At 47.8% G+C, this 21,408-nt stretch overlaps 1 protein-coding gene across 1 annotated transcript in view; it reads left to right on the plus strand.

Annotated features, from left to right (window-relative positions):
• GATM (glycine amidinotransferase) overlaps positions 1-19,574 on the plus strand; it is a 78,339-nt gene extending 58,765 nt beyond the window's left edge. Inside the window, exons 2-10 of the mRNA XM_056865677.1 lie at positions 41-120; positions 7,041-7,259; positions 11,160-11,355; positions 12,038-12,228; positions 14,098-14,235; positions 15,225-15,389; positions 17,452-17,515; positions 18,184-18,300; positions 19,445-19,574. Coding sequence (XP_056721655.1) covers positions 52-120; positions 7,041-7,259; positions 11,160-11,355; positions 12,038-12,228; positions 14,098-14,235; positions 15,225-15,389; positions 17,452-17,515; positions 18,184-18,300; positions 19,445-19,557 — 1,272 coding nt within the window. The 5' untranslated portion in view covers positions 41-51 and the 3' untranslated portion in view covers positions 19,558-19,574. The remainder of the gene's footprint in view (positions 1-40; positions 121-7,040; positions 7,260-11,159; positions 11,356-12,037; positions 12,229-14,097; positions 14,236-15,224; positions 15,390-17,451; positions 17,516-18,183; positions 18,301-19,444) is intronic.
• The last annotated feature ends 1,834 nt before the right edge of the window (positions 19,575-21,408 follow it).

Genomic DNA, 21,408 nt, shown 5'->3' on the forward strand with positions numbered 1-21,408 from the left:
GCGGCGAGCTGCCCTTGGGTGCCGCGTTGCCCGCGCGGAGCGGAGGCGAGGATGCTGCGCGTGCGGTGCCTGCGCGGAGGGAGCCGGGGGGCCGAAGCCGTGCACTACATCGGGTCGAGGGTAGGTGCCGGGCCCCACGGTGGGTGGGTGGGTGGTTGGGTGGGGGGCTCGACCCCCAAACGAGCGCGTCCTCCCGCTGCAAGAAGGGCGGCTGTTGCTCCTCCGAGACCACTTAATGCAAAGTTTTTGCCTTTTGGATTCGCCCCAGATGCGCATTTTCCCCATCCGAATCCTCCAAACTCTGCACGGGGGCTTATTTTTGCATGGTCAATTTTTTTTTAATATTTTTTTTTTATTATTTTTCCAAAATTATTAATCACATAGTTTAACAATGGCATAACGAATAAAAGATGAAAAGCAATAGGTAACATTGTTAAAAAAATTATATACAATAAAGAATGGTTGACTTCCCCGACACCTCCCTTCATCTTGTGATGAATTAGTAATCTCCTTTGCACAAAATTCCAATCCTAATACTATTGTTAATATTTATTGATCTCTTTGACATTTATTTTTTTCAAGAGAAAAAACAAGATTAATCGTCAATAATATCATAGAAAGGAAAGGAAAAAGGAAATAAGAATAAAAGAAAAAAGAAAAGAAATAGTAAATCTCACTAGAAATAAATGGGCCATTTTGATGCTTTTTTGCATGGTCGGTTTTGATGCTCTTTTGCATGGTCGGTTTTGATGCTCTGAAAGCTCTTTTTGTAAAATGCGGCTCTAAAAATGCCCATCCACGGTCCTGGCGCAAAAGGAGACATTCCACCCCTCCCCACTCGCCTGCTCCTTCGTTCCTGTTTGCGTAGCCATTTGCATGTGCATCGCTAACCCGCCGCTGTTGTTTTGCATGGCTCCTTCAGGGGGATTCTTCGTGGCCAATGCCAAAGATCGCGTTAAAGGGGATCTCAAGCAATGCCAAGCAGGTCTGCGCTGGCTTCGCAGTCACTTCCTGCCTGACAGTTGTAAATACTGCGATGAATTTAGCAAAGGTGCTGGTGGGGGATCTAACTGCGCAGCCAAGCCACATAGATCGACCACGATAATAATTTGGAGTAAATTAATGGTGAGGTAATCGTCATGGTTCAGCGTGAAAAACTCAAAAATAATATGCGGGGCAATTCAACCTGGAACACGCTGCTAATTTGGATGGGAATGATGTGGCCATTTATGCCTGGGAAGTTTTTGCCTTGGATTTGCCCCTCTCTAGATGCACATTTTCCCTATCCGAATCCTCAAAACACACAAAAAAAGCCCTCCATGCAGAGTTTTGAGAATTTGGATGGAGAAAATGTGCATCTAGAGAGCAGCAAATCCAAGGCAAAACCTCCCAGGCATAAATAGCCCAAGAGCCAAGTTTCCTTTTTTTTGCAATTAACACATATTTTTGTGCCATCGAAAACGCTAAGGCAGTTTCCAAAAAAAATGCTCCCTCCCTGGGAAGATGGTTTTGACCGCCTTCTGGAACAGGAAGCCACTGGCTTGGAATATCTACCAGGCATTAATTTGGGGAGGGGGGTGGTTTTTAAAAAAAGTGCTTCTGAGCACATGCAGAGTACATTTCTCTTCCCTGCCGCACACCAGGGATTGCAAGGAAGGTTGAGCAGAGTTCCGGGAATTCTTGAGAGTGGAGTTCACTAATGATAATAGTTCACTGTATTAATTCATTCATCCCGGAGGTGAAATGAAGTTCGGGGCGGAGGGGGAGAGATTCGGCAACATTTCAGAATTTGACGCTTTAAATATGAGGTGGGTTTTGCTTCTGAAAGTGGCATTTGAGAGCTCTTTTTTTTAAATGCTGGATTTTAATGGAGATGCTAGCTCTCCAGACCCAGGAAGAAAGGGGGCTTGCTGGTATTGCTTGAGGTGGCAGCCTGGAGATATGATGGGGAAGCATCGACCTTGAGTGGGAAAACGGGCTAACCAGCAGATTAAAATCACCACTAAAGCCAGGATGTCGGACTAGGATCTGGGAGACCCAGGTTCAAATCCCCACTCGTGCTGTGGAAACATGCTTGGGTGACTTTAGGCCAGTCACACTCTCTCGGCCTAACCTGCCTCACAGGGCTGTTGTGAGGATAAATGGAGGAGAGGAGAATAATAAGCCGCTGAGTCTGCATTGGGGTGAATGGCGGGGCGTAAATAAAGTGAATAAATATACAAGAACAATTGACAACAGCAATAATAGACCACTGCTTGCAAATCAAAAGTGTCGGGGAACTGGAAGCATCTTGCATTATTCGCCTTGGATGTGCCACTTCATATAGTCAAGGTGATTAAAAAATGTTTTTTTCAATGGCAAAAATCTTTTTAACAGGTGGAAAAAGGGGCTGTTTTTCAGTTGTTTCTCCCCACCTCGGCTGAACCTGGGCAGATCATACTTATTTTGTATGAATGAATTGACTCCAGAACAAGGCGATTTGCTGTTCCCAAAAACACAGACTAGTGTAAGATTGTAAGAACTCTCCCATAAACGGGCAATAGGCAGGGGAAACAACCGGGGAAAGTGCATTGGGGAATTTGGGAGAAGGGAAGGAATCTCTTTTCCTTCCTGGGAATAGTTTAACTGGTTTCTTAACACAGTTGAAGTCAACCTTGCATACGGTAGTTAACCAAAAGTACAGCTCTGGTATTGCCTTTCCTTAAATCCGTTTTCAAGACCAGACTAGCTACCCTGTGATTTGAGCCTGTATCTTTCAACTTGATGAACAGGCGTTATAGGAGATACATTAGATTGGCAGAGGAAGAAAAGAAACCCTATCTTGATCTAAACATAAAAGGAGGCGCAATGCTCCTGTGCTAGGGGAGGGAGAGCCATTCTGAAAAGACGCCATAACAAAGTTGGAAAGAATTGCCTTCCTTTCCTTCAGTCACGTTCCATTTCCCCAGTTTTTATGCCTTTACCAGCCTGTTATTACAGTATTTTGCAACTCCAGCTTGGTTGTGAGTGTGATAAGAGTGGGTGTGTATTTGAATGGGGTAGCACCTCATCAATGAGATGCAGCAGCTTTAAAATATACGTGAAGAATCCCAGAATCTGTGACTGTCTGCATACAAAGCTCGGGAGGTAGTAAGCTCTCCTTCCCTGGAGGTTTTTCAGCAGAGGCTAGATGGCCATCTGTCAGCAATGCCGATTCTGTGACCTTAGGCAGATGATGAGAGGGAGGGCACCTTGGCCATCTTCTGGACATGGAATATGGGTCACTGGAGGTGTGGGAGGGGAGGTCGTTGTGAATGTCCTGCATTGTGCAGGGGGTTGGACTAGATGACCTTGGTGGTCCCTTCCAACTCTGTGATTCTATGAAAGCCGATGCTCTGTCATTGAGCTGTCGCGGTTCTTCCCCAAGAAGCCTGAGCTCATGGAGAGAGCTGTCCAGGATCACCGGAGTCGCCTCAAAGTTCTCCCTCCAGAGACTGACACCCAGCTATTGACTTCTGCATTGAGAGGCTCTCCCTCTCCTGCTCCGACGTTCTTGCAAGTTGCTCTCTGGCCGGTGAGGCAGGCAGAGGAGCTCTGCGAGTATTTATTATCTGTGCGAGGAGATGGATTCCTTTCCTATTAGGATGCGTGTGACCTTTGCTTCCGAGCCCCAAGACTGTGGGAGCGCCTACGGTTAATTTTCGCATATCTTGTCACTTGAGCCAAGGTCCGTACACTGTATACACTGACCTGGGTCCATAGCCTTGACTTGAGTTAACCCTGCAAATCCCACACGCCTGTGCCAGGTGTCCCGTTTCCAGCCATCAATATGCCTTGGGCTTCTCTCTCCCCCCACCATCTTTTAATTTTTTTGCTGAACCAGCAGACATGCACAACCCTCCCATATCGGGACGGGAATGTAGATAGTTAACCGTCAGCAAAGGCACGCTTGCTAGCCTTCCTCAACAACTGGTGTGGAACAGCTGAGGCGCCTTCTGCTCAGTAGCTTCTGCGGAGCAGGGAATCAGTCGGCCTTCAAGCCACCACCACCCCAAGTAAACCAGATCCGCCGGTTTGAGCCCACTGCAGGGTCTGAGCTGTTTGCACAGAGGGAAATGGTGCCTTCTGCCGCCCGTGGTGTCGAGGGAGCTGCGGCTGATGTGTGCAAGAACATAAGAAAAGCCCTGCTGGATCAGACCAAGGCCCATCAAGTCCAGCAGTCTGTTCACACAGCGGCCAACCAGGTGCCTCTAGGGAGCCCACAAACAAAATGACTGCAGCAGCATTATCCTGCCTGTGTCCCACAGCACCTAACATATTTGGCATGCTCCTCTGATCCTGGAGAGAATAGGTGTGCATCATTATTAGTATTCCTTTTGACTAGTAGCCATGAATACTCCTCTCTTCCACAAACATGTCCACTCCCCTCTTAAAGCCTCCCAAATTGGCAGCCATCCCCACATCCTGGGGCAGGGAGTTCCACAATTCAGCTATGTGTCATGTAAAGAAATATTTCCTTTTATCAGTTTTCAATCTCCCACCCTCCAGCTTCAGCAGATGACCCCGCGTTCTAGTGTTATGAGAGAGGGAGAAAAGCTTCTCCCTGTCCACTCTCTCCAAACCACGCATCATTTTATAGACCTCTAGCATGCCTCCCCTTAACTTCTAGGGTTGCCAACCTCCAGGTGGCACCTGGAGATCTCCTGCTATTACAATTAATCTCCAGACAACCAAGATCTTTTTCCCTGGAGGAAATGGCTGCTTTGTGGGGGGGGAGGGGACTCTATGGCGTTATACCCTGCTGAGGTCCTTCCCCTCGCCGAACTCCATCCTTCCCAGGCTCCACCCCCTAAATCTCCAGGAATTCCCCTACCTGGAGCTGGCAACCCTCTATATAGCTCTGTGTCTTGCAGGTACTATCACGAGGCAGATTGAAGCATCCTCCCCAGGTGCTGGATCTTGAGTGCGAGATGGGTGGATCTAGCTCATTAACGCAACCCCATTCTCTTGTTCAAGCTCAGGGGCTTCGCTGTAATGTTCATTTGCCACTCCGGGAAATTTAGTGCCCTCCTGTTTGTTGGTAGGAAAGTATTGGGATTTTCTGCTGCTTTCTCTTCCCTGTGGTTGGGTCTGGGGGGAGGGGAGGCTGAGAGTCTGCCTTGCTAAAGAGCAATATAACTAGGGCTTTTTAAAGGTTTTAAGAGACAGACAGACAAGTTTTTATTGCGGCATTGCCATTCTAAAAAGCTTAGTCAAACTATTTACATTTCACAATTATAGAGTAATTTAAAAACAAGTACAAAAAACAAGTACAAGGTACAAAGTAGGAGCCCGTGGCGCAGAGAGGTAAGCTGCCGTACTGCAGTCCAAGCTCTGCTCACGACCTGAGTTCGATCCCAACGGAAGTTGGCTTCAGGTAGCCGGCTCAAGATCGACTCCGCCTTCCATCCTTCCGAGGTCGGTGAAATAAGTACCCAGCTTGCTGGGGGTAAAGGGAAGACGACTGGGGAAGGCACTGGCAAACCACCCCGCAAACAAAAGTCTGCCTTGGAAACGTCGGGATGTGACGTCACCCCATGGGTCAGGAATGACCCGGTGCTTGCACAGGGGACCTTTACCTACAAAGTACAAAATACAGTACAAATCCATCACTTTGAGTTTTACTTTTCTCCCTAATTTAAAATTGAACTCATCTTTGCGGAAACCTTTGCAAGGCGGACTTTGAAAGCTATTGCACAAAACCCAGCTGTGGCTCATGTCATCTGTTCTTCCCCCGCCCCTCCAAAAATGTCTGCAATATTGCTGATTCTGTGAGTTCCCTAGGGCCCTAGGTTTTAAGAGGAATCGAATGGTACTTTCCCCCAAAGGGAGCATCTTGGAGACACCGTGGCCTGAATAACCACACTTTGCCCACTGGACATCTTGTGGGACAGTTGGTTTTACCTCTCCCGACTCCTATTTCAACAGCTCGGCGTCTTAAAAAACAGCAGCGCTGTTTAATGTAAGGGAGACGGGAACATCCGATTGGCATAGATCTTGTAGCTGCGATGGGCATTGTGAATCAGGCGTGGTTACGGCTGAAGCGTTTTCGTCGACTGCCCTGGATGCTGGATCCTGCTGAACGCTGCCATCTGGTTCAGCTTTTGGCCCCGGTCCACGGAGCGCTTTCTGGTGGTTGAAGGCACCCTGCCCGGTTTCTCCCCCCACCCCTCGCAGGCAGACACACGCTCCAGTGTTTTTATCCCCTCCTCTTTCCAACTGGGAACAGCCCTTCCCATTCAGCAGCAGGCCGGCGGGGCGTTCAGTTTGCTGCTGGGCGAGAAAAATTTCTGGCAGGCAGCAAAGCCGGGCTTTGGGGTTACTCCTTCCCCTCTTTGCAGGGTTTTAGTTTCCAACAGTCAGAGTGAAGCTAGATGGAAGAAGAAGGGTTGGTTTTTATAGGCCAATTTTCTCTACCACGGAAGGGAGAATCAAACCGGCTTGCAATCACCTTCCCTTCCCCTCCCCGCAACGGACACCCTGGGCGGTGGGTGGGGCTGAGAGCTCTGAGAGAACTGTGACTAGCCCAAGGTCACCCAGCAGGCTGTATGTGTAGGAGTGAGGAAACCAACTCGGTTCACCAGATTAGAGTCGGCCACTCGTGTGGGGGAATGGGGAATCGAACCCGGTTCTCCAGATTAGAGTCTCCCGCTCTTAACCACCACACTGCCACAAGGAGAAAGCAAAACCCTTCTTTGCTTAGTAGAGGTTGGTCATCTTGCTGGAGTCAGGGTGAAACTTAGGGTGAAAATGCATGGTCGCTTTAGCCTCTTTTATTCCCTGTTTCAGCCAGGATCGAACTCATGCGTTTTTGCCCAACGTGCATTCGATCCTGGCTGAAACAGGGAATAAAGGAGGCTAAAGCGGCCATGCGTTTTCGCCCTTAGTGTGCATGTGCAACTCAGATCATGAGGACTAGTAGACTTACTTCTCACTTAGCAGAATGATCAGGGTTTTTTAAAGAAAGGTTTGGCAACCGCTCACGTAGCTGGGTGTAATTTCCCTTTTCAACTTCCTTCAAGCTTGGAAGAGCCGTCATAGGATGGGTGCAGCGAACTTTCCAGAGCACCCACGCAGCCGCAGCCTCCCAGACCGCCTGTGCTGCTGCTGAGGACAAAGCCCCCGACCCCGTTCCTGAAGACTGCCCCGTCTGCTCGCACAACGAATGGGACCTGCTCGAGGAGGTCATCGTAGGGAGAGCCGAAAATGCCTGCGTCCCTCCTTTTTCCGTAGAGGTCAAGGTATGCCCCCCTCCTATCTATTTCTTTTTTAAAAATAATAATTTTTATTATGTAAAATATAAAAGGGGTACAAAAGGAAAACGGGGAAAGGGAAGAATATGAACATCTAACACAGGGGTGGGGAACCTTTTTTCTGCCAAGGGCCATTTGGATATTTATAACATCATTCGCGGGCCGCGCATTCTGGCCCTGCCCCCTTTAACCCCTCCATTGTCGCCACTTCCGCCCCAGCCCTCTTGTAGTACAGAGGGAATACGTTTCTCCATGGCCCGGCTGGGAAAGGGTTAATACAGTTTCTTGGGCGGTCCTAGCAGCTCCATAGCTAATGACTCTTCTCCAAGGGGGAAAGAAGGTTCCTTTTCTCGGCAAAACAAACTCACATCCGCCTTGAATAGAGGCTATTCCTATTCGCAGGAGGGGGTGGATCGCCAGTCTTAGATTCTTCTGAGCTAGAGATCTGCCAGGACCCACGAAGGGCCAGACCAAATGATTTCGCCGGCCTTATACGGCCCCCGGGCCTGACGTTCCCCACCCCCGGTCTAATGTGGTTAAAAAAAACCTGGAGATAAAAGTTCTAATGCAAATCAGGCAAATAACATTACTCCCTCCTGTCTATTTCAAAGGCTTTAAATACATTTCACGGCTTCCCCTTCTCCTTTGAGTGTTAAAGAAGCTTTGCAGAGGGCTGGATTTTACAAGGTCCGTTTCCTTGCAAGGAAAGAGAACGTCAGGCATTTACAAATGCATAAGTTGAGTGTAGAGGACTCAGGCAAACATGAATCTCTTCTGTAATGTGAAGACGGTTTACTTCTTTGCAGTCTCTGTACATCGCATGGATGGGCCTTTGTGCATGCGCAGAGTGGCAATTTGGAAACCTTTCCTGCCCCATCTGTTTGCCACGCTGTTGCCTTAGTGGTTCTGGTTTAGATTTTGTAGGGGTTGTTATAATTTGTTTGTTGATTTCGCTTGGATGTTTGCTAGTTACCTTGTGTGTAGAACAGCAGGCCATAAGTTAGAAATATTAGAGCGGTTCCTCAGTGGAACAGGCTTCCTCGGGTGGTGGTGAGCTCTCCTTCCCTGGAGGTTTTTAAGCAGAGGCTAGATGGCCATCCGACAGCAATGCTGATTCTATTACCTTAGGCAGATGATGAGAGGGAGGGCATCCTGGCCATCTACTGGGCATGGAGTAGGGGTCACTGGGGGTGTGGGGGGGAGGTAGTTGTGAATTTCCTGCATTGTGCAGGGGGGTTGGACTAGATGACCCTGGTGGTCCCTTCCAACTCTATGATTCTATGATTATAAATGAAAAATGTCTAGATGGATCAACCTGGCCCATAGGCTTCAACTTCATCCTGAATTAACATATTCTCCCAAATCTTCTATCATTTACACACATGGATGTCTTTAGCTTTTAGGTTTACTTGGCATTTCCAGGTGGATAAAAAGGAAGCGTCGGTCCTCTCGAATAACCTGGTTCTTTTATTTGTCTGCAAGAGAAACTTAATAGAGGTGGCTGCTTCATGGGTGGATTTGATGGATTTCTTCTTCCTGTGGCTTTAAATAAAACCAGATGCCATAAAACATTTGAATTTGGTCACGGCTCTAAATGCACATCTGCATTTACTCTGTGCAAAGCAGTGTTAGTTGAGGAAGCCAGTTTGTTAGTTAGAAGATTGGCTAGGAGTCGTCCTGTTGGGATTTGCATTTGGGAACGTATTCCCCTTAGCTAGTCGATTCATTCAGTTGTCTTCCTGCTCTCGGCGTGCCAAGGGTGCCACCCAGTACTAGCTGCGTCCTGTGCCCGTTGAAGTCAGCAAAGCGTTTTACAAGGATGCTGACAACGAGGCCGCTTTAAAAAAAAACATCCAGCCTAATGAAGTGTTCTGCAGAACCCGAAAGTTTGCATGCTGCGATGTTAATTTGGTTGGTCTTAAACACAGCTTTTCCCCCCTTTTGTTTTGCATTATGCTGCAGGGGTTGCATTAGGTTTTTGCATTATGCTGCAGCGGTTACTTTTGGCTGTGTAAAGGCGAGCTTAGCCAGCTTCGGAACAGCTTTTTGCCGGGAGCTTGAAAGGACACTCAATGAAGTTTCTTCTTCTGACTTGGTTCTCTCTCCCACCTCCAATTGTTAGCCTTTGTGTCAGCACCCTGTCTCCCCCCATCTCCTCATTAAAACTTAGCTCAAATGCTCCAAAGAGCAGGAGCCACAATATAGAAAGAAGCAATGCAGTTAGGGTTGCCAGCCTCCAGGTACTAGCTGGAGATCTCCTGGCTCTGCCCCAAAAACCTCCCGGCAGGTGGCGAAGAGGGACCTAGCAACCCTAAATGCAGTCCAGAGTGTAACAAAATGGGATTAAAAAAAAAAAATCAAATCACCTTTCTAACCGCCTGACGTTAAAGTTTGAAAACCCAGTCTGCAAAACAGTTGCTGCCCTGGCAGGCAGTGAAGATTTTGCTTTACGTTTCAGTCTTATTCCTGGCCTCTTGTAAGGCTACGCGGCTGTGGGTCTCTTGGCAGGAGATCTCTCGTCCTGGGCTGCGTACTGTACGTTTGGCTGCTGCCGCTACTACTAGAGCGATTAATCTTCTGGCTGTCAGGCCTTAACGTTTCCCGGTTGAAACTTGAGCAGAGTTGCAGATGTGAACTCTTGGCTGAGGCGCCTGCAGTTATTTATTTTTTTAAAGAGCCAGGCTTTTTGAAAAAAGCGATCTTCGCTTACTGGCGGATGCGTTTAAAGCTTTAATGCGTGGCGCGCGCGTACGAACACGAGGCGACATGCGCAAAGATGGCTCGTTTATTTTATTTTTCATGTTTGTAGTCCGCCCTCCCCAGCAAGCCGGCTCAGGGCGGATAAATCAAATCGGATCAAATTTATTAATACGGTCAACTGACCAATCACATGCCAACACATCACGATTTCCGGACTCAATAGTTTTGCACCGCAGAATTACAGACTGCCTGTACAAATAAAGGTGTAAGATCAATAGAAAAAACAACCCCTGATTAAAATTATCACCGTAAAATTGATTAAATTGTAAAATATTTTGACAATCGTTCTCTAATAAAGTTCTGCATAGCTCAGGGCGGATAACATTTTAAAAACTTTACAAACATATCATAATAACAGTGAAACTGTCAATAAAACTGCTCTTCTGCCCGCCTCTGGCATTGGTTCCACTTGCCTATGGTTTTTTTCTGCATGTACTTAGAAGGAAGCCCTGTAGAAGGAAGCCCTCCAGGATCTGAGGAGCATGCCAAATATATTGGGTGCCGTGGAGCACATGCAGGATGGTCCTGCTGCAGTCGTCTTGCTTGTGGGCTTCCTAGAAGCACCTGGTTGGCCACAGTGTGAACAGACTGCTGGACTTGATGGGCCTGGGTCTGATCCAGCAGGGCTTTCCTTATGTTCTTAATGGCGATAAGGATACACGGGCTTTTATGTGCTCCATTGGCATCATTAAAGACGGGTTTCTCATATGCTTGCTCAGCAGGTGGAACCACAGCCCGGCTCTCTCAGGCCTGGTGCCAACCTGGCCCAAGGCAGGAATAGGGGTGTCAGCTCCGGGTTGGGAAATACCCGGAGATTTTGGGGGAAATGGAGAGTAGGGTACATACTCCACTGCTAGCAGCATGCTTCTGGTCTTGTCATACTGTTCATAATTGGAAGAGCAATTGCTGACCGTCCCTATAGAGTCCTTCCATTATTGCTTGGTGCCCTACAAAAATGTACTATCTAATAAGCATTATTCATTTAAACTCTTTAAGTAAGCCTGCAATTAGTTAAAAATAAAATCTGGGGGGATTTGTTCGGAGGGGGTTGGTAAATGCCATGCAATGTTAGCGCACAGTTTTGTTGAACTCTCTCCCCCTCTTCTTTTAAACCTTTTGAACGAATAGGCCAATACCTACGAGAAGTACTGGGGATTTTATCAGAAGTATGGTGGCCAGGGCTTCCCCCAGGATCACGTCAAGAAAGCAATTGCCGAAATAGAAGAGATGTGCAACATTTTGAAAATGGAAGGCGTGGTTGTCAAAAGGCCAGAACCGCTTGACTGGTCGGTCAAATACAAAACGCCCGACTTTGAATCCACCGGTAATGATTGTGGTTGAATTGTGATGACGGTTGAATGGCTCCTAATGCGTGAATTTGACATAAGGTCAAGTCTACCATTTTAAAGTTGGAAGGGTATAAGTAGGCGTGCCAACTGACCAATCTTCCACTGAGCCACAGCCCCTCCCCAAAGTCATCTCTCTCCCCTTCTTCTTGGAACAGGGCTGCGCGTTGCACTGACTGGCTGGCCCTTGTGTCAGTTGCACAGCCACCTTCCTCCGCCCTTGTTGAGCAGGGCTGCACGTGGCGGCTGCCTTGCTCAGGACTCTCAGCCCTCAAGATTGCTATTGGGAGCAATGACGTAGAGCAGCATCCAGGTTACTATGGATGAAACGCTAGGAGTTGTCGGCCTGCGTGGCGTAGTGGTTAAGAGCGGTGGTTTGGAGCGGTGGACTCTGATCTGGAGAACCGGGTTTGATCCCCCACTCCTCCACATGAGCAGCGGAGGCTAATCTGGTGAACTGGATTTGTTCCCCCACTCCTACACACGAAGCCATCTGGGTGACCTTGGGCTAGTCACAGCTCTCTCAGCCTCATCTACCTCCCAGGGTACCTGTTGTGGGGAGGGGAAGGGAAGGTGATTGTAAGCCGGTTTGATTCTTCCTTAAATGGCAAAGAAAGTTGGCATATTAAAAACCAACGCTTCTTCTTTCTTCCTCGGCAGGTATGTACGCAGCCATGCCGAGGGACATTTTACTGGTGATTGGAAACGAAATCATTGAAGCTCCGATGGCCTGGCGCGCCCGTTTCTTCGAGTACAGAGCCTACCGGCCCATCATCAAAGATTACTTTCGCCGTGGGGCAAAATGGACAACAGCGCCAAAGCCCACGATGGCTGATGAGCTTTACGACCAGGTATTGTTGCTTAACAAAAACCTTCCACGGTATATCTGTACTGACATCTTTCTTTCGTGGCTCCCTCCACCCTGGAAAACTCCAGGTGTGTCTAAGGCTCAGAGACAGCCCAGCCTGGTTGCTGCGCACTAGTTAGTGATACAAATTCAAATTTCAAATACCTTTATTGGCATAGTACAATCTGCAGTATATAAAAAGGATAAAAGTTAGAGTAAAGTAAAATTGATAAGTTAGTGATACAGCTGGAGCCCAGGGCATCCGATTTCCTTCTTGCTGGCTGGTCACAGCGGAGCCAGCATCTGTCCCTCTGGTGGGCCAGGGGCGGACTGCTTGTGCTAACTTTCCTTTTATCCCTTAGAAGCTCCTTGAGCCATTGATCTTGAGCAGCATAATTTTAAATCTAATGTTTTGGGGGACATAAGGACTGAAATAAATCTTGCCCCTGATAATGTAGCCTTGGGATCCCTGTCACTTAGTAAAAAAGGCATTATGTCAGAGGCATTAGATTTATATGTTAAAAGTGGAGAGATATAACGTGATCTAAGTTCCTCGTAAAAGCGCCATTCCAAGAGGGCATGAGCTAATGAATCAATTGAGCCAGAAGAACAAGGGCAGGTCCTGTCTGGGTGTGGTAATTTCAAAATGGTATGTTAGCTTGTTTCTAACTAGTGCTTTACTTTATTACGGTCATAGACCAGCATAACAATGATAACAGCAAAGAAATAAAAAACAAATATGATAAATAAAATCAGAATACAATATATAGTTAAATCACGTTGAAAAGGTAAGAAGAAGAAGAGTTGGTTTTTATATGCACACTTTACCATTTAAGGGAGACTCAAACCGGCTTACAAGACACCCTGTGAGGTAGGTGGGGCTGAGAGAATGTGACTAGCCCAAGGTCACCCAGCTGGCTTCGTGTGTAGGAGTGGGGAAACAAATCCCGTTCGCCAGATTAGCCTCCGCTGCTTATGTGGAGGAGTGGGGAATCGAACCCTGTTCTCCAGATCAGACCCCTGTGCAAGCACCGGGTCATTCCTGACCCATGGGGTGACATCTCATCCCGACGTTTCCAAGGCAGACTTTGTTTATGGGGTGGTTTGCCAGTGCCTTCCCCAGTCATCTTCCCTTTACCCCCAGCAAGCCGGGTACTCATTTTACCATCCTCGGAAAGAGGGAAGGCTGAGTCAACCTTGAGCCGGCGACCTGAAACCAACGTCCGTTGGGATCGAACTCAGGTCGTGAGCAGAGCTTGGACTGCAGTCCTGCAGCTTACCACTCTGCACCACGGGGCTCTTGATCTGAGAGGAGATACCTAACACAAAATTCCTCTGAACGACCAGGTAGCTTTCTTAATAGAGGTTGGATCAGCTCTCTTCGAATGTCACAATAAGACATGCAGTATAAGAGAACGTGGCCAGCTGTTTCGATCTCGTCTGAACTACAGGGACATATTTTCTGTGCAGCTGGGGGATCTTGTGATACCTGCCCTCTAGTAAAGCTGAAGGGCGGGCATTAAAGCAGGCTCTAGAAAATGCCCAGCGATGTTTGGGGATAATCTAGTAAACTTAAATAAGCTGCCAAATAAGATCTCTGAGGATCTCGTAACGTTCGATACATTTTGGGATGCTTCTGCTAACCTAGTACAGGGCAGGGGTTCCCTTTTTGAGCCTGTGGTCAAATTCTGGCACGGGATGGTGGGCACAGCAACGAAATTGTGGTGGGCAGAGAAGGGAGGGGGCCCTGTGGGTCGACCACTTGCCCTGCGGGCCAACCTCTTTCTCTTTTTCTGTACATCAGTTTTGTTTCAGCCAGCGGGCCACCTGACCAGGATCTGAGGCGTGCCTCTTCTCCTCTCTCTCCCACTAGGATTACCCCATCCGCACCGTGGAAGACAGGCACAAGCTGGCTGCCCAGGGCAAGTTTGTCACCACCGAGTTCGAGCCGTGCTTTGACGCAGCCGACTTCATAAGAGCGGGAAGGGACATCTTTGTGCAAAGAAGTCAGGTGGGAAGATCTGTTGGTTGCATCTTTTCCTGGGTTATCCACGCTTTGATCGCTACCGGCAGGAGGTTTTTGGGGAAGAGCCTGAGGGCAGGGTTTGGGGAGGGGAGGGACTTCAATGCCATAGAGTCACAATTGCCAGTGGCCACTTTCTCCAGGTGAACTGATCTCTATCAGCTGGAGATCAGTCTTAATGGCGGGAGATCTCCAGCTACTACCTGGAGGTTTGGAAATCAGCACTGGAGATAAATGTACAAAGGTATCAAAGTACTTGTATTGTGCTTAATGAACAGTGACATACAAAAGTGAAGTACATAAACAGTGACTTATCACAAATATGTACACTATATGCAATACATGTTTGATGCAGTCTCTGTGCAACAGAATGATGCAATCTTCTTGGTATATACTTGTTGCTAATGATAATTTGGAAAGTCCATAAGGTACACACTTTAACAATCCCACTTTAACAAAGTGTAGCTCACTGCTACACTTTGGAGTACCCCTCAGGGAACTTGAAACCAGTTTGGTGATGTGCTAGATGGAGAATTGAATTGGAAACATAAATTTGAATGGATTTGGGGCTGAAGAAAAGACCTTGAAACGGCTGTCCCCCCTCTACTCCCATTAAGTGAATCTTTGGGGTTGTTAAAGTGTGTACCTTATGGACTTTCCAAATTATCATTAGCAACAAGTATATACCAAGAAGACTGCATCATTCTGTTGCACAGAGACTGCATCAAACATGTATTGTATATAGTGTATATATTTGTGATAAGTCACTGTTTATGTACTTCACTTTTGTATGTCATTGTTCATTAAGCACAATACAAGTACTTTGATACCTTTGTACATTTATCTCCAGTCCTGATTTCCAAATCTTTTGGTATAAGCACGGAGGTGCCTCCTATTTGGAATTGTAACTACCTGGAGGTTGGCAGCCCTACCAGGAATCTAAATCTTAAATCTTTCTCTCGGCTACCCCGCTGTAGGTTACCAACTACTTGGGTATTGAATGGATGCGAAGACACCTCGCTCCGGAGTACCGAGTGCACACCATCTCGTTCAAAGATCCCAACCCCATGCACATCGACGCCACGTTCAACATCATCGGGCCGGGCGTCGTTCTTTCCAACCCCGATCGCCCGTGCAACGAGGTGAGAGGGAGAGGAGGAAAGGGAAGAGCGGTGCGGGGGGTGACAAGGAAGGGTCGTACGGACTCTGACAATGGAGGTTACAGCTGGATCTGAGGCGATGGTCAGCCTCAAGAAGGAGAAGAGTTGGTTTTTATATGCCGACTTTCTCTACCGCTTAAGGGAGACTCAAACCGTCTTACAGTCACCTTCCCCTCCCCACAACAGACACCCTGTGAGGTAGGTGGGGCTGAGAGAGTGTGAGTAGCCCAAGGTCACCCAGCTGGCTTCATGCGTAGGAGTGGGGAAACAAATCCAGTTCACCAGATTAGCCTCCGCTGCTCATGTGGAGGGAGTGGGGAATCGAACCCGGTTCTCCAGATCAGAGTCCACTGCTCCAAACCACCTCTCTTAACCACTGCACCACGCTGGCTGGGATCTTACTCTTCCTGCATGTCTGTGTTTGTCCAGGCTAAGAGCAGCTCTGCTAGGCTGTTTCAGGTTGGAAGAACGGTGTGGAGGGAAAGGCTTGAAGCCTGCTCTTCCCCCGTTCCATCCCAATCTGTCCTAGATATCGTCTATTTAATTATTATTTTTTTTAAAAAGAGACTGGGAAGCGGCTCTGGACATGCAACTCCCAGCATTACATCCCTTTTTGGCCAGGAAAAGCAAGTTCTAGGAACACCAGGGTTTGTTAATATAAAAGCGGAGCTCCCTCTTGTGATAAAAAAGAAAGCAGGCAACTCTCGGAGCCCAAGAGCCTTTTGAAGAAACCCGTCACGGTTCTCGCTAAAAGCGAGAGCTTTAGTTCTGAAACGCCTGGGAAGATTTAAAAACCCTGTTGATCCTAAAAGTAGGACAGAGCAAACCCCCCCCCCCAGCATCCCTTTAATATATCCCCTTCCGTGGATTAAAACACAATGAAGTTTGCACGCCGCTTTTTCCAGATTTTTGTTCTCCTGTTGACTTTTGTAATTTTTCGCCAGCTTTCGTTTGCTGCGCTCTAGCAATACCGTGAAGGAGGGAAGGCGGCACGGCATAGCTCGATCTCGTCAGGTCTTGGAAACTAAGCTGGGTTGTTAGCTGGAAGGGAGACCTCCGAGGAAGACTCTGCAGAGGAAGGCAATGGCAAAGCACCTCCTCTGTTTCTCATTGGCCTTGGAAGCCCCTTGCTAGGGTCGCTAGGAGACAACTGCAGTTTGACAGCAGTTTACATACATGCAACAATGCCCTAAATGGCTTGCAGAACATTTTCTGAAACTTTCTTTAATTAAACTTGGAAGAAAATTTTACTGTCACAGATCTACTTTTTAGAACATTATATACCAGGATGTTGGGGGAGAGGGGGAAGAAGTCAAGCATATAAAAACCAACTCTTCTTCTTCTAGCTTCTAGGGTCAGTTCAGGCTTGATCTATAACCCATTGATTTGTGTTTTTTTTTTTCCTGGCAGTCCACGGTATCCGTAACTGCATAAATGGGAGAAATTTAACTTGGGGCTGTCTTTTTAGCATTATGTAGAGGAAGTTGGTTTTTATATGCTGACTTTCTCTACCACTTAAGGCAGAATCAAGCAGACACCTTGTGAGGTAGGTGGGGCTGAGAGAGCTCTAAGAGAGCTGTGACTAGCCCAAGGTCACCCAGCTGGCTTCATGTGTAGGAGTGGGGAAAACAAATCCAGTTCACCAGATTAGCCTCCGCCGCTCATGTGGAGGAGTGGGGAATCGAACCCGCTTCTCTAGATCTGAATAGCTGAGGATGAGGAGTTTCCTAAATGAGGAGCCACTACAAAAAAGGCCCTGTATCTGGTAGCCTCCTGCCTCCTATGACTACCATTTTGTGGACAGATGGGTTGCCACAAATACCTGTTGGCTAATGAATAAAAATATTGGTTAGGTAGCTGTAATCTATGTAGTGGGGGGAATGCATGGTGAGACGACGAGGGAAACATGACGGATGACACTGAAGAGGAAAAGATGATGCGTGCATTAAAAAGGAGCAGAGAACGGAGCCTAGAGCAGGTTGAAAGAAGCATGCTCACCAGATTCAAACTGTAAAGTTTTTTTTTTTAATTTCTCTGGTTTTAGATCGAACTCTTCAAGAAGGCAGGCTGGAGAGTGGTTCGTCCTCCGCTGCCTCTCATTCCTGACGGTACGTTTCGGCTGACCTTTTAAAGACCAGTCTTGTTTTATAACACAAGGCCAGATAGATAGATAATTTATTTGCGGCCCTTAGTCAGATAAAACAAGATAAAACAGAAAAAATGGGCTAATAAATTCTTACAAACAAAGAATTACAGTCCGAGTCTTATAACACTTAAAAAGAAAATTACAGCTGGGACACATCTGTCAATTGCGCCAAGAGGCTGTTCTATGGCGTTGAATTTTCATTGCTGCCATGCAAAAGTTTGCAACCTGAAGAGTGATTGAGGGATTATCCCCTTGTAGGAGCATCTCAATCCTTTCTCCTGCCCTGTCAGGTCCCATTCTCGATAAGAGGGGCTCAGTAAAGTTTGAACGGGGTAATGTATAAAAATTGCAGTCCAGGAGGGCATGCTCAACAGTTTCTAAGTCCCCTGATTTGCAAGGGCTGAATCTCTCCTCCCAGGGTGTCTTCTTAAATTTCCCCTCTAGCATAGCAGAAGGTAAGGCTGCACACCTGGCCAGAGTAAAGGCCCTTCTATAATTATTTATCTCTAAATAGTGGAGATAGGCTGCTGGTGCAAGGATGTATTTAGAATGGAGGGAACACAAGGCCAAAAAAGGCTCGCCTCGCAGTCCCACACCGAGCGCTCAGAGGGTTTGTGTTGTCACCTCTAGACCACCCGCTGTGGATGTCCTCGAAATGGCTCTCCATGAATGTCCTGATGTTGGATGAAAAACGTGTGATGGTGGACGCCAACGAGATCCCCATCCAGAAGATGTTTGAAAGTCTAGGTAGGATGAAGGATGGTTGGAGGATTAGGGAGGAGGGGGGTCCATGCGGAGCTCGGCCTCCCAAGGAACATTCACATGAACACATGAAGCTGCCGGATACTGAATCAGACCCTTGGTTTATCAAAGTCTGTGTTGTCTTCATAGACCGGCAGTGGCTCTCAGGGACTCAGGCTTTCACATCACCTACCTGCCTAGTCTCTTTAACTGGAGAAGCCGGGGATTGAACCTGGGACCTTCTGCATGCCAAGCAGAGGCTCTACCACTGAATCACAGCCCCTCCACGAGGTAGTTTACAGGTAGAGATTTATTGAACATAGCCAAAGGTACATCACTTCCTGCCTGGTCCTTTTAACTGGAGATGCCCGTGATTGAACCTGGGACCTCCTGCATGCCAGGCAGATGCTCTACCACTGAGTCATGGCCTATCCCCAATGAAGCTGCCATATACTGAATCAGACCTTTGGTCCATCAAAGTCAGTATTGACCGGCAGCAGCTCTCCAGGGTCTCAGGCAGGGGTCTTTCACATCACCTACTTGCCTGCTTCCTTTAACTGGAGAGGCCAGGGATTGAACCTGAGACCTTCTGCATGCCAAGCAGATGCTCTACCACTGAGCCACAGCCCCTCCCCAAAGTATATCTCACATGAACACATGAAGCTACCTTCTACTGAATCAGACTCTTGGTCCATCTGAGACAGTATTGTCTACTCAGACAGGCAGCGGCTCTCCAGGGTCTCAGGCAGACAAAGTTCTTTCACATCACCTCCTTGCCTAGTCCCTTTAACTGGAGAAGCCGGGGATTGAACCTGGGACATTCTGCATGCCAAGCAGATGCTCTAATACTGAGCCACGGCCTCCCCTTCCAGGCCTTTGCCCCATGCAAGATTGATTTTGGATTGTTCGCCGACTGGGGGACCCCTAAATTGGACAGCACGCAAACGTTTTAAATAAACCTGGCCACGCTGAAAGCTCATTCCGGCTTTTCCTTTCCCCTCAGTCTGACTGACCTAAAAAAAAAATGGTGTATGGGGGAATTAATTGAGTGTACCCTCCTGGCAGCGAAGCCGACTCCTTTGCGCAACTCCTTGGAGCGCGCGCCAGCTGGGCTTCCTCAAAGGTGTCTTGCCTCCCCTTTGCTTTGCAGGGATCTCGACAGTTAAGGTCAACATCCGCCACGCCAACTCGTTGGGCGGCGGCTTCCACTGCTGGACCTGTGACGTCCGTCGCCGCGGCCCCCTGAAGTCGTATTTTGATTAGGCGCGGGCCGCGTGAGCCCTCCCGCGGTTCGGCTTGCGTGAAACCAGGCGGAAGGGAGAAGACACCGGTTTCATCTCTTTTTTTTTTGCTTTTAAACACCCAGAACGTGAATGCATGAGCCGTAGAACTTGGAACGACGGTGCCCTTATCGGAGGTCCTGCAGACGGCTGGCTCCGAGGGCCAGTTTGCACATTACGTGGCGGACAGCCGTAGAGCATGCGCCCAACGGGCCAGTCGCCCGATAAGTGTGCTTGCGTGCGTTTGCTGCAGCCCTGCTTGATGCTTTCCAGTGTACAAATGCAGCCTGCTATTCAGAAGGCCATGCTGCGCGTTGCAGCATAAACTGCCGAATTCATTTCCCTCAACGGTTCCTTTTAAGAGAAATTCCTGTCTTGAAAGTGCTCCTGCCCTGAGTGTGTACTTTTGAGGGAGCTGGCATAATGTAGTGGTACGCAGCCACGGGGCACCGGGGAGCTCCTGTTGGATCCCTGATATGCGATCTAGCCTCAAAAAAGCGGCCACGGGGGTTCAGTATTGATCAGGGCCGCAGCACCAGGGAAGGGGTGTGTGTTAACCTCTGGCTTCCCATGCTGTATCGCTGATTAACTGTTGAAATGAATTTTTTTATACTGTTCATATGGCCAGTTCAGACCTGAACAATGTCACACTAAAATCAGAATTAAAAAGAAACTATATATATATATGTGTGTGTGTGTGCATACACACACACACACCTAGATAAAGAAATTTGTATTTTTGTATTTTGATTGGCAGTTGCCAAGTTTTTATCTCAGTCAATGTAATATTAAAATCCACTCCTGCTAAAAGAACCCTCAAATTATCCAATTCACAGACAGGTTCCCAGATAAAGGGTTTCATCCACATGAACACAGGAAGCTGCCTTCTACTGAATCAGACCCTTGGTTCATCAAAGTCAGTATTGTCTACTCAGACCGGCAGCGGCTCTCCAGGGTCTCAGGCAGAGGTCTTTCACCTCACCTACTTGCCTAGTCCCTTGAACTGGAGATGCCGGGGATTGAACCTGGGACCTTCTGCATGCCGAGCAGATGCTCTACAAACTGAGCCACAGCCCCTACATGGCTTTAGAGCAAGCCATAGATCTCTCAGCCCCGGCAATACGGAGTAAAAAACAAACATTGGCCTACCTTACAGGGCTGTTGTAAGAATTATCACAACAACATGCATGAAGTACTTTGCACACTGGAAGCATTAAGTATTGTGAGGCTCTGGAACCACCTTTGGGATATCCTGTAAATCATGTAATGTGCAGAATGGCCCCCTTAGCTAAAGGAATCCCCTCCTCAGCCGTACAGGTCTTCTGGCTGGCTTTTTGAGAGACTTCCTTCTTGACGTGAAGCCCCTTTTTAAAGTTCACTTCCATTTATGCACAAGTTGGCAATATTTCTTATTCTCCTGGAGGTCAGCCAATAGCAATTACACATCTACCTCTGCTTGAAATTCAATCAAAAAGGCAGCTAGAAATGTTAGACCTGAGTTTAACATTCTTTCCAATGGATGTTTTTTTTAAAAAAAAAAGCAATGTGTGTGAGTATGCATACCACACTTTTTTATATAAATAAAAAGAAAATTAGAACAGACTTAAATACTGTGGCTTGGATTCGGAATTGCTGTACATTCGGTGTAATAACAGGTCCTCCGATGGAATACGAGCCCCGTGGCGCAGAAGGGTAAGCTGCAGTCCTGCAGTCCAAGCTCTGCTCACGACCTGAGTTCGATCCCGACGGAAGTCGGTTTCAGGTAGCCGGCTCAAGGTCGACTCGGCCTTCCATCCTTCCAAGGTCGGTGAAATGAGGACCCAGCTTGCTTGGG

This window comes from Euleptes europaea, chromosome 20, assembly GCF_029931775.1.
Source record: "Euleptes europaea isolate rEulEur1 chromosome 20, rEulEur1.hap1, whole genome shotgun sequence".
In the NCBI taxonomy this organism is placed as follows: domain Eukaryota; kingdom Metazoa; phylum Chordata; class Lepidosauria; order Squamata; family Sphaerodactylidae; genus Euleptes; species Euleptes europaea.